Below are 13,764 nucleotides of genomic sequence, written 5' to 3' on the forward strand. Positions count from 1 at the left end.
TTTAATCCAATATGGCTTATTTTTATCGAAAAAGTAGTTAAAATAATATATATTATATTTTAAATATTTAATATTTTGCAGCTCAAAAGCGACTCATGGGAAAGCTCATAAAAATTAATACTGGTGAAAACGTACAATTTTTTTAAAATTATTTTTGTATAGCAGTGTAAATAAGTGGAATAAAATGAGATATTTATTTATTCAATATTATCAAGTAGTTTTAATTTTGTTGAGTGATGTTTGTCTTTTAGGGTCGCACTACCCTATTTACTATTATAAATAGTAAAACTTAAAAGAAATTCACTGTTGGTTGAAATTTTAAAATTACCATTATTAGCAATACATAATTTCAAAAAAGCATTGGTAGGTAGAATTTTTCTTTTTTTTCAAATTTATCACAATAGAATGTTAATTAATAATTTTGGCGCTCATTAAATTAACAATTTATATTTTAAATTTAAAGATCAATTGGTAATTTCTTTATGAAAGATGTCGAAATATGAAGGGTTATAAAACATTGTAAACCTGCATTAACACTCATTCCAGCAAATTTTTATAGAACAGCTTTCTACATATTTTGAGTTAAATATGCAATTTTATTACAGAATTTGATTTTACAGCATCTAAGAGTTATAAAACAAGCATTATCAAATCACTAATGGTAAGATCCAACAATATGAAATCTAGGAGATTTCTAGTATTTTTTTCTCAACTAGAGTATATCCTTGCTTTTTTATATTTGAATCGAGTAAAAATTGAATCATTTGGCTTTAACTGGTCGAATACTGAAATTGATTGAAACAATGTATATTTATAAATTTTTACGGAATTATAAAAATGTATTCAATATATTTATAAATATTTTGTCGCAAATAACATATTTTATGCATTTGAGCAGTCAAATTAATCCAATGTCAACCCTGTGTATTGCAAATTTGAATAAATAAATTGTAATTAAATTCCATGTTACGATTCTATGATTGATATTTTTTTATATGCATAATACGTCTAAAATTAATTGAGATATTTATTAAAGGAATGAATAAGTATTATAACAACGTTTGACCGAAGAACTTAATAAATATTATACTATATTTTAAAGGTGCTAAGGTAGATTTTACTATAAATATATACTATTAATTAGCGAAAAGTAAGATTCCTAAAATTATATACAATATACGAATAATGTTAAGAGACAATTTAAATGTGATGTTAATGTAATAATTATTAGAAGATTGTGCAAAATAATTGTTTTAATATATTTTCATAAATACAGAAAGCATAATTCGCCAATTATAATATAAGATATAAAACAAATAAATATTTGGAATTATATAATATGTATAATAATTACTAATACACGGAACGTGCAAGGCTATAGATATACAACTTTGATTAATTTATATATATAAATATTTAAATACTTTACATATTATGCATAATATAAACAGCATTATTAAAAATACATGTGCATTTGTAAATTAAATTTGGTTTGTGAAATATAATTTTTTTACCCAACTGAAAAAAAAAGAGAAGACTGGTTAAAATCGATTGAAATAAAATTTCTAAAATTATAAACATTATATTTCCAAAATTTTATATTAAAAGTAATAAAACCTATATTAAGGTGAAATAAAAAAAGACAATTCAAATTATTTTTAATCTATAATATATTCGAAATATACGATCATTAACAAAATTTCAATTTACCTACAATTATATAAGGGCTATAATTTAGTAAAAATCAAAATTAGACTATCTTCTTTAATGCAAAAAACAAAATTAGGTGATATATTTTCATATTTACAAATTATTATAATGCATTAACATATTTTGAAAGAAACAAAAATATTATGCTCTGGAATCTACAAATTTTTATTCTATAAAAAATTAAATACGTAAGATTATAATTTTTCTGTAAAATAGGTTTGCAATTCCCCGAGATATACTCTTTTAATCGATAGAATTATCCAGTCACTTGGAGCAAAAATAATTATGAACCGGAAGAGATGTAAATCCGGCCAATGATATACCTGTGGTATCGGCTAGAGAAGCTGCTCCCAAACAAAATTCCCTTTCGCTGCAGTCTTCGTGCTATACGGTAATTATTTTAGAGATATGCAAAGTTAGGCCCGGCCCGTACCCGGCCCCTTCGGGCCAGGCCAAACTCGGGCCTAATTCTATTTAAAATAATCGGGTTCAGGCCGGGCCTAATATTTTTAAAAAAAATTCGGGCCGGGTCGGGTCGGACCTTGGAATTTTTTTAAAATATATCTAAATTTATCAATTTTATATTAAATTTTTTATGAAAAATAAAAATATTTGATTTTATTTATTGAAATTAAACGACATATAACATATGTCTTTTATTTTGAGTAATTATAAAAATTAATTTATATATTTAAATAAATTGGGGCCGGGCCGGGTGGGTAAATTTTTTTAAAAAAATTTCGGGTTCGGGCCAGGTTGGCAAAACCTTTTTAAAAAAATTTCGGACTAAATCATTTATCATATTTATCTGATGTTTATAAAAGCAAGTTCTAAAACCCGTATGCATAATAATGGGGTAATGATATAAAGGTTAGGATTTTATTATGATTTTGGGACAGACAAAACATCTGCTCATTTCTGGTCAGTTTCAGTTTCTGACAGGTAATCATAACGGTTTAATTCGTTCCGGGTCCATGGTCATAAATGACATTATTTTAAAATAATTTGTATAACTTATATTATAAACTTATTGAATGTTTTACTTACATCGTAAGCAATTTTGTGAAAAGTATTGACATATGCTGCACCACCTATAAAGCCTTCGAAGAAAATCAAGACAAACACTATCCAAATGGTCGGAATGAAGAAATAGTGAACGTTGGCTAAGAAGATACACACGTTAATAAGCTATTCAAAAAGATTTTTTTTATAATAACTAAATGTTGGAGGATTCTATAAATAGTAAAAGTTGCTCTAATTATGATTCACTATTCTTTCTTTCATTCATTCATTAACAAATAAAAAACGTGTATAAAAGTGAATAAAAAAGCTTCAATAGACTACCCTACATCTAAAGCGCAGAACTACAATTTTTCCGTATATAATTAAAATAAGTTAAAATCCATGATATTAGTATATCTTAATTTATCTACATTTATAACATATTTATAAGGCATAACTATTCAAGATAGTTTTATTAATACTGACCAAAAATTATGAGATATGATACGTTAAAAAAAATAGTATATCCAAATCAAACTAGTCGCCATTTCAGCCTTAATACCAGGTTACATTGTCTTTAGAGCTAATGATAGCTCTACTTCCTTTAGTAGAGTTCATCAAGGTTTCATACCTTTCTTTTGAAAAATTTCCCACATATGAACATACCAATCAAATGGCATTTGTTATTAGGTCTAAATGTGCCAGTATTTTTTTAAAAAAAGCCTAGGCACATTTTCTATTAGATTTTAATCGGGACTTGATATAGGCCACCCCAGTAAAACCACCATTGTCTAATATAAATTTTTTGTTCGATTTTTATTGCGACATGATGTAAACCATATATTCGTCAAATCAAAAGAGCTCTTTCGAAAAAAATCTTAATATTTGGGGGAATTTATAATAAGCAGTGGCGTAGGCATGGGCGGGGTTTTTAAAATTAGATAATTTACTAAATTGATAATAAATGCTTGAAATATAAAAAACAACTATTTTTATGTTTTTAATTTATTATAAATAATAATTGATCTACAGTATTTGATTATTTATATATTTTTTTAAAATAAATTTTAAATTATTTTGCATTGCACAAAACTTGCTTGGACAGCGACATGACAAAATACAGACATATGTAATTACCAATGACTATTCATAGTGAGCTTTTGCGACGCGACACGACATTCCTGCCAAATTTGTCGCATTAAACATAGATATCAAGTTACAAATCATTTTGTTTTTTTTTCCAAAGCGACATAACTACATGGCCGAAAAAGAAAATTTGCAAGTAATTTTTGAAATGCTATTAAAATAATAAATGTTATATATATATTAGAATATAAATAAATATTATGTTAATAATTTTTTATAGAAAATCAATAAAGAAGATTTGATCAACTCCATTAGACACCATCAGCTGAAAACAATATTGAGACAGGTAATTAAAGAGTATATTAATTTGTAATATTTTTCTTTTGCAGTAGAGATGGCCAAATCAGCATGGAAAAATCTAAGAGATTGCTTTATGAGGGAACATAAAAACTATAGAGCCATGGATTCAGTATACCAATTTGAAAAAAACAAATCCTGTTATATCTAAAATTGATGAAGCAAATATTCCTAGAGCACTGTATGAGCAAATGAGTGGTAATGAAAATTATCAATATGAAGATGGTAAATATACTAATTTTTCTTAAGGTTTTATTAATACATAGCCATTGAAATCCCCTGCATAGAGAAAAGTAGTGAAGCTACATTTTTAAGGAATGATTGTAATCATATTTTATATAAATAATATTATATATATTTATCATCACCATCAACTAGTATAGAATCAAATTTATCTTGCAAAATTTAATTAAAAAGAGGGATATTGATCAAGGTAATTTGCATTTGCAAATATATTTATAATTTTAAACTAGATCTATTTGAGCAAATTCTTGAAATAGAAAAAATAAAAGAAAATAGATTATCAACAAACTCTTGGAGTTATGTTTGAGCAAACCTTTGCAAAAAGATATGAGGGGAAAGAAAAAACTTGTTAAAATTATTTTTGATTTATTGTTAAATTATGAAAGTGATCATGAATAAAAAATATTATATTGCATTGTTATTATTTCTTTGAAGAGCCTTTATATTATTTAATCATATTTAAGACGCATATAATAAATAAACTTTCTTTTTATTAAATAATTACAAATCAATATAAAAAAAATAGAGTAATATTTTTAAAATTTATTAAATTATAAAGCTATAATTGCTATGATAATTTATTTCTATAAAAATATTCAGAAAAGGCATCTCTAAATCTTTAGAAACCTTTGAGAGGTTTTTTTATAGATTGAGGATTCTATAAATAATTATTTTGTTTAGGATCTTGAGTATTCTTGGGGTAGAGATCTATGTTTTCTTTATCAATAACCAAATTGTGTAATAGTGCATAAGTTTTTATAATTGTTTCGCTATTGGTGACATTGACATCCAAGGCTCGATTAAGAATACACCATTTAGTTGCCAATATACCAAAGGTGCATGTCACCATTCTTCTGGCCCTTGAAAGGCGATGGATAGTTACATCCTGTTCCCTAATATCTAGGCAATTTTGATTATATAAAATAAAATTAATATAAACTTATCATCAATTTTTCTTCTACTGATGTAGGATGGATTATTTATAAGTTTTGGGAATAGTACTGAGAATTCTCCTTCCTCTTCTTTTCTAACATTCAGATTATTTTTTCTCCTTTTCATATAAGGATATAATAGAAATAATTTTAAAGTTGTATAGATACCTTTTTTTAAAAAAAAATAAAAATATGCTTGTCGCAACCACTATGAATGCTATGTCGCTTACGACACATCAGCTGCTCTGTCGTTTGTCGTGTTGTGTTTGTCGTGTCGCTTTCTACTGTGAATGCACCCTTAGTCATATTCCATTATAAAAATATATATTTGTCAATATGAAAAAACAATCATTAATTTTTTCCTATTTCAACAAATGTCAAGCACAGACACAACTTATACCTATTAATTATTTCACACCATCAAAAAAGAGGGAGCTGTTTATTCGAACGTATCATGATATTGACTTAAAGAATCAAAAAATAAATTAAAATGATTTTGTCCGACTAGATTCATTGAAAGACAAGAGTCGTTGAAACTCTTGAACTATATGATGTTGTATTTGCAGCACTGGAATTTATATTTTAAGCAAGGAAAAAGATTAAGCAGATTCAATGTGTTTATTTTTTATTTAATTATACATATGATTTTAGCAAAATGCTACAAAAAATTGATTTGGATATAAGGGAGGTTATTATAGAGCAAAGGATATTGTTGAAATAACAAATATCAGAGAGAATGTGGATGAAAAATTTCATGAAATATATGAGAAAGTAAAGGAAATTGCTAATATGATTGAAATTTAAATTTTTAAACCTAGAGTAGTTTCTAGACAATCCAATCGCTCAAATATTGATGCATCTACGATTGAGGATTTTTATAAAATAAAAATTTTTATTCCCCCTTATAAATGCATTTTTATTTCAATTAAAGGAAAGATTTATTTATCATAATTTTATTTTCTTTTTCCGGTTGAGTCTAAACTGTTGATTACACTTAAAACAGAGAGGCCATTAAGAAAATCTTAGTTTTACGCTGATGATTTAGTAGATAATAAGTAGGGCTGTGCCGATATTAAATATCGCGTCGGATTGGCACCGATAATTAGCATTTTTCAAAATCGGATCGGGCCGATAACAATCTTTTTTTGTTATTTTATGTTATGTATATATATTTTACATTATTATAATATTTTCTAAATAATTTTTTTTTAAGCAATGCAAATGCACAACACCCTCTAAATTTTATTACTTTTTTAAAAATAGCTTTATAGTATTTTAAAAGTTTTTTTATAAAAATAGAAAGGAACACCCAAAGTTTTATTTATTTTAAATCTTTTCAAATAATAATGCCAATTTTATTATTTATACTTTAAATAAAATTTTTTTTTAATTTGGTATTTGAATTATAAAAATATTTTATAAAAATCTAATATAATTTTGCAAAATGCGTTATCTGCGGAATCATCTAAGTCTGTCTTCAGTACGGCAGGAGATATAGAGAGTCCATATCGTAGAAGGTATTGCCAGAAAATCTAGAGGCTCTCATATTTATTTAAAAAAAATCTACTATATTATAATTTTATATATTAAATATTACAATATAATTTATACCAACATAAAATGGATATATTATTAAATATATCCATATTTTTAATTATAATTTTATTTGTAGAAATAAAAAAATTAAATTAAATGAACAATTCATTTTTTTGCATAATTTTGCATAATTCAATTTTTTGCATATAAAATATTGATTTCTTAATTACATTTGGTTCAAAAGGGGGTGGTGAAAAATCAGTATAAATATCGGATCGGTATCGGATCAGGTTTGAAGCAATATAGCAAAATATTGGATAGGATCGGTGAAAAATATGTGGATCGACACAGCCCTAATGATAAGTTACTTTGTGATGGGAATTTTGTTATAAAAATCTTGACGGAATAGATATTCTTTGAGACTAAAAAATGCTCTGCAGGACATTTTCAGGTGTAATTGCACTTTAGATTCTCTGCCTAATATCAAAACATTATTAACCTTTTAGCTACCGTACCAATTAGTACTAGCACTAATGAAAAGTTTTTTCCAGTATAAAATGCTTAAAACCCTATTTAAAAAAATAACACCGCACAAAAACGTTTAAATGGATTAGCCCTATTAAATATTTATAAGGAGATTATTGATAAAAATTTGATTCTAGATGAATTAGCAAAATCTAAGAGAATAGTTCTCTTTATAATTCAAATCGAAAAATTGCAATATGATCAAATTAGTTTTAATATATAATATTTATAATAAAAAAATTTCGCAAAATGAATTCCTAACTATAACATTTATATAATTTTTGTATTAACTCTTAAAATTTCTGCAATTAATACTATATTTAATCAAAGTACTGTGTATTAATTATATTTTGATAATATCGTCATATATTATTAAATATCATTATTTTCATAAGAATTACTTTTATTTATGTAATTGTTAAATTACATTTTTTAGTTTTTACACAATAAACCTTTTATTATTATAATCTGTATAAAATATCTAATATTGAAATATATTTTAAATAATATAAATAAATATATGATTAAATTAAGGAATGTTATTTATGCTAAAATATTTATATATAATAAATAAAATCTATAATGAAATACTCTCTAAAATTTTGTTATATACAAATATTTAAAATAAAGCAATTAAATGATCATAAAAAATGAGAGATTTGGGGACTTCACCATCCAACAAATTTTTAAAACCCCCATGAGAAAATCCTGGCTAAACCACTGACCTTAAGCAAACCACATGTTACCAATATCTTTTACCGTTCTACAACCCCAACCCATAGAATAAATATTTCAGTACAGTTAAAAGCGATCAATTTGAAGCATAAATGTCATTTTGGCATACTATTTACTAAAGTTTAAATATTTTTAATAATGATTAATTATATGGCAGGTAAACTACATTATTCTCTAAGGAATGTTATGTTGAAATTTAATAATTAAGAAGATAAATTTATGGGGATGATTATAAGCAAAAAATATTTATTTCGCATTAAAATAAAACTCTGAAATAATATATTTTTAAATTTGAACTTTACATTAATAAAAAAAAAATACACGAAATAAAGTAAATCTAAAAACCTGAAGGCAGGGGAAAATCCATAGATATGGCATGGGCAAGACTTTGAAAGATGATCTAGATATAAATACTCCGAGTTGATAGTCTACCAGATACCTATATAATACATTTATTTACAACGTCCAAAAATAATATATGAGTATGGAAAATGCAAGCAAATAGTGTTGTTAAATGGCTCACTACAAGTAAGACAGGCAGCGAAATTACCAGAAAAGGAAAATTATTTTGAACTCCATAAAAAATTAGACCTTTTAACTGTGCTAAATGATAAGAGCTATAGAAACCAAACGTGTGTGTAAGTGTAATTATTTTAATAACTTGATGAGAAAATAATAATATGGCTTACCATCGATATTGACTAGAGTGATCCAACCATATGCCCCTAAAATAAGTCAGTTCAAACTAGGAAATAAAAAAAAGAAGAATGCAATAAATTTGCAAGGAACTTTTTGTTTCATTATTTATGTGTCTACCAAATTTATTTTTGAAAAAAAATTAAGTACACTTAACGTATATAATTTTTTATTGTTTTTTTAAAATATAAATGTAATCTTATTAACTTTCATTACCACATTTACATAAGATAATTTAAGAAATGAAATTTTAATTATGGTAATTTTATACTATAACAAAATCAATTTTCTATAAAAAAAAATATTGAATATATAATTATATTTATTACCAAGCCCTGATTGATAAAATATTCCGAAAAATAAACTATCCCAAGAGGCAGCATATAAGGCAACAAACGAAAAATCATAACAATTCGGCCTGTAAAATCGAAAGTCCTTCTCGAATTGTAATAAGAAAGCCTTTCATCTTTTTTAGGAAGCAAGGGAGATTTTTTAGTTGTGTTTATATCGCCAAAATTGGACTTACTAGAATTAGTATTAGTTCCTGATCTAGATGAAGGAATATTGGAATTGGATGGTTGTAAAATTTTATTATCATCGAATGTGGTTTTGGATTTGGGAGGAAGTGGCGGGTATAAATCTGATAATTAAATAAAAATTTAATTGAAAATTTTTGGCTAATTAAAACAAATTAAAAAATTAGCAAAATTCGGTTAACCCTTGGAGTGGTATACTGGGGCATGACAACATCCCAGATATAAAGTTGTTACTACAAAGATAATTGTCCATTTGACCTTATTGTTTCAGAAGCCTCCTATTTTATTCTAATTCACCTTTTTAATATTTCATTTACTTCTAATCAAAATATTTAGTATTTTTGATTTTCATTCGTAAAAATAAATATGCTAAATAATAGTGATCTTTTCATTCGTAAAAATAAATATGCTAAATGATAGTAATCTATCTTTCAGTTTTTTGGCATCTTTACATCTAAATTTTTTTATTTTTCGTTGAATTCATATAGAAATTCTAGTTAGCTATAACAGTTTTAAAATATAAGTGAGTTATGCCCCAATATATTAATCGAGTTATTTTTTCCCACCTTTACCACCCAGGGGTAATTTAAGGCGATTTATAATTTTAAGATTCACCATAAGCCATGTATTATAATACTGGTGTGTATACAATGGCGTAGACAAGGGGGAGTTTTGGGGTTGAAAACCCCCTCCCCATAACCTCCGATTAAATATTTTTCTTATTGCGAATAATTTTATTTAAAAAACAGTTTCAATTTATAAATAAAATTATATATGATATCAAAATGAAATATATTTTAAAAAAGCAAATAAGAATTTTCAATTTTAAATAACATGATTTAAAAATATATATTAAAAATTATATGCAAAATATTAAATAACAATAAAAATATATTATAAATTTTTTCTGACATAGTTAAATTTGATATTTGTAAATTTAATAATAAAATTTATATTGTTAAACTAATTAGATAGTTTAAAAGAAAAATCATTTAATTTGATAAATATGATGAGAAAGTAAAGGTAATCGCTAATATGTTTGGGATTAAAAATTTTAAATCTAGAGTAGTTTCTAGATAGTCCATTCGCTTAAATATTGATGCATCTACGATTGAGGATTTTTATAAAATAAATATACTCCCCTTATTGATACATTCAATCATAGGAAAGATTTATTAGTCACAATTTTATTTTAAACAGCTTTTATTTTCTTTTGCCGGTTGAGTCTGAATTGTTGATTACACTTGAAACACGAGAGTATATTAAGAAAATCTCAGAGTTTTACTCTGATGTTTATCAGTATCATATGATAAGTTACTATGTGATGTCGAATTTTGGCATAAAAATCTTGACAGAATAGCGTACTTTTTAAGATCAAAAAATGATTTGCAGGCCCTTTCCATGTGTAATAGCACTTTAAATTCCCTGTAATATTATAACATTGTTTTTTATTTTAGACCTTACTGATTAGTATGTGCACTAATGAAAGGTCTTTTTCAACTTTTAAAAGCCTATTTAAGAAATAGCACTGGTGAAAACCGTTTAAATGGATTAGCCCTATTAAAATATTTATAAGGATATTATTTTAGATAAAAATTTGATTCTAGATTAATTAGTCAAATCTCAAATAAAAGCACTCTTTATAAATTCAAATCATAAAATTGCTATATAATATGTTCTTAGTCATATAATTTTTATATTCAAAACGTAATTATAATGAATTCTTAGTCATAATATTTATATATTATACTATTTTTAATAAAATTATTGTATTTGCAATAAGAATCAGCGATCTGCATCGGGCCTAATTTTTAAAGCTAGGCCTGGCCCGAAATTATTTTAAAAAATTTGCCGGCCTGACTTGAATTTATTAAAATATGTAAATTCATTTTTATAATTACTCAAAATTAAAGATATATGTTATATGGCGTCTAGTTTTTATAAATAAAATTAAATATTTTTATTCATAAAAAATTTAACATAAAATTGATATATTTAAAAAAAAATTCCAAAACCCGACCCAACCCGGTTCGAATTTTTTTAAAAAATATTAGGCCCGACACAGCCCTAACCCGATTTTCCTACTTTTGCAGATTTCTAATAAGAATTATTTATGTTTTATTAATATACTCATTTGTATTAATTATAATTGTTAAATTAGATTTTTTTAAATACCGTATAAGAATTACTCATATTTTATTGTAATTTTATTTTTTTTTAAATTATAGTTATTTAGAATAAATTTTAATATAATCTGTATAAAATTTCTACATTTTGAATACGTAGTTAAATAAAGGGGGGTTATTTATACTAAAGTATTTTAATAATAAATAAAATCTATAATGAAATTCACTGCAAAATTTTGTTATATGCAAAAATTTAATTAAAATAATTATTTTTAATATAGAATAAGATATATTGAGTGATCATAAAAAATGGGAGGGGGGGGGGTGATTTTTTCTTCTTTCCATACCGAATGGATTGAAATAATTTACAATTGACTAAAAATTGATAAAATATTCAGAATGCTTTCAGTCTCGCGTATTAAACATGAATTTGGCCAAAATTTTCTATTTTTTTCATTTATGGCTACTATAGTGGTTAGACACTAATAAAGCACAAAATATTGGCAAATTTTTAAAATGCGGTTTGGGGGCGAAGGTCTTAAAAAATTTTTAACCCCCCCCCCCCCCCCCCATGGATCACTCATGGCTACGCTACTGTGTGTATACATATAAAACTAAGAATTAAAAATATTTCCAGTTTATTTATAACTAAGATTGTTAATTCATTTAAACCAAGTTGATTAAGATCTCAATTTATAATTAAATTATTCTTTCAATTTTTAAATATGTATTTTTAATAATAAGTAAATCTTTACTAGGGGCTTCAGCAGAGTTTTCCGCCTTAATGTTAACGTCTTCCTGATCTTTGACTAGATCAAGTGAAGAAGTGGAAAATTTACCCTTAGTGGAACTCGGCTGTTGGTCATTTTCTAATTGACTATCATCCGCTGTTACGTATCCAGGTTTATTAAGTAGCCAGAAAAAGCTTATACGATTTAAAATAAAAATTCAACTAAATATATAAATGATCACAAGAAGTAACAATACTCTCCCCAGCCCCCAAGAGAAAATGGTATGGGGCCTTTCAGAGATTAATATAAAAAGTAAATTCAATTTATTTTTAGGCAAAAATTGGCTGCTCTTTAGACTGATTAAATTTTCATATTAACCTTTAATGTAAAAGATAAATATACAAAAAAGAATATTAAAAAAAATCTAATAAAATTATCCCTAATTTTATTTATAAATTTTGTTTTTATATAATGTTTAGCTCACTTTATAATTATTTTTATTAGATGATTTAAATTTCAAATTTTTAAAAATTTCAGGCTAAGCTAGATTTTTATTATTAAATCTTGGACGTGATTAAATAATATTGGGCCAATTAGGTATCAGCCTAGAAGTGATATCAGGGAACGCCTGGGGCACTCCAACCCCATAAATATTATAGTCCCGAATCCATCATGGTGGGTCATCGGAGCCATCCATTATGGCCCATCATAATAATAAAATATTTAATCAAATAAAAATTACGCGAATCCCATCAGAACTGGCATAAACAACATAATCATCAAAGTGTTTTGAGAACTCAGTCCTAGAGAAATTAAACCTGCATAGGATAATGAACCAAACAGACCGGCAGCTCCTGAATTTTGATGGTTAAAAAATAAATTAAAGCAATTTATAATCAAATCAATATTAGTATTTTTAAAAAAATTATATTATTTCTTGCAAAAAATAGTAGGGGAAGAGTTTGCTAGAAAATGTATAAATATAATTCAACCACATCTAAACATTAACTTTAGGGATCATAACAAAAAATAAGAATTAAATGTCAAAATTTAATTATGATTTTAATTGTAATAATGGTAATTTTTCATAAAATATTATATCAATATATATATATAGTAAATTTAATATTGATTTCTGTTTGGCATACTTAAACATTCTTGTTAAATTCAATTGTTATATCTCAGAGTAATGTTTTTAAAGTAACACTTAAAATTTATATTTATTAGAAAACAGTAAACTAACTATCTATAAATTAGCCTAAAATATTGATTCAAATTGAATGAAAATGATAATATTCTAAATATTTATGGGCTGACAAAGAATTATAAAAAAAATTAGTGATATTTTATAAATTAATCAAACCTTGTATGAATATGTATGTGAAAAAATGAACTAAACAACTTTTTTGGTCAAATTTCTAAATAAAAAATAAAAATCTAGCCCAATCTTTTTATAATTTGTTATTGTAATAATTTATGAATGCATTCAAATGATTCAATATCAAATAAATAAAATAAAAAATTACAAAGCACACGGCTACAATCTCCT

General features: G+C 25.2%; 1 protein-coding gene across 1 annotated transcript in view; it reads right to left on the reverse strand.

Moving 5' to 3' along the window:
- Nucleotides 1-1,282: 1,282 nt before the first annotated feature.
- The window catches only part of LOC135923180 (battenin-like), a 31,733-nt gene continuing 19,251 nt past the window's right edge, over nucleotides 1,283-13,764 (reverse strand). The window contains exons 8-14 of the mRNA XM_065457787.1: nucleotides 12,958-13,069; nucleotides 12,240-12,409; nucleotides 9,152-9,462; nucleotides 8,816-8,871; nucleotides 8,472-8,565; nucleotides 2,758-2,898; nucleotides 1,283-2,094 (exon numbers count right to left, since the gene is read on the reverse strand). Of these exons, the coding sequence (XP_065313859.1) occupies nucleotides 1,975-2,094; nucleotides 2,758-2,898; nucleotides 8,472-8,565; nucleotides 8,816-8,871; nucleotides 9,152-9,462; nucleotides 12,240-12,409; nucleotides 12,958-13,069 (1,004 nt within the window). The 3' untranslated portion in view covers nucleotides 1,283-1,974. The remainder of the gene's footprint in view (nucleotides 2,095-2,757; nucleotides 2,899-8,471; nucleotides 8,566-8,815; nucleotides 8,872-9,151; nucleotides 9,463-12,239; nucleotides 12,410-12,957; nucleotides 13,070-13,764) is intronic.

This window comes from Gordionus sp. m RMFG-2023, chromosome 2 (assembly GCF_954871325.1).
Source record: "Gordionus sp. m RMFG-2023 chromosome 2, tfGorSpeb1-WG-v2, whole genome shotgun sequence".
Taxonomy (NCBI): Eukaryota; Metazoa; Nematomorpha; class Gordioida; order Chordodea; family Parachordodidae; genus Gordionus; species Gordionus sp. m RMFG-2023.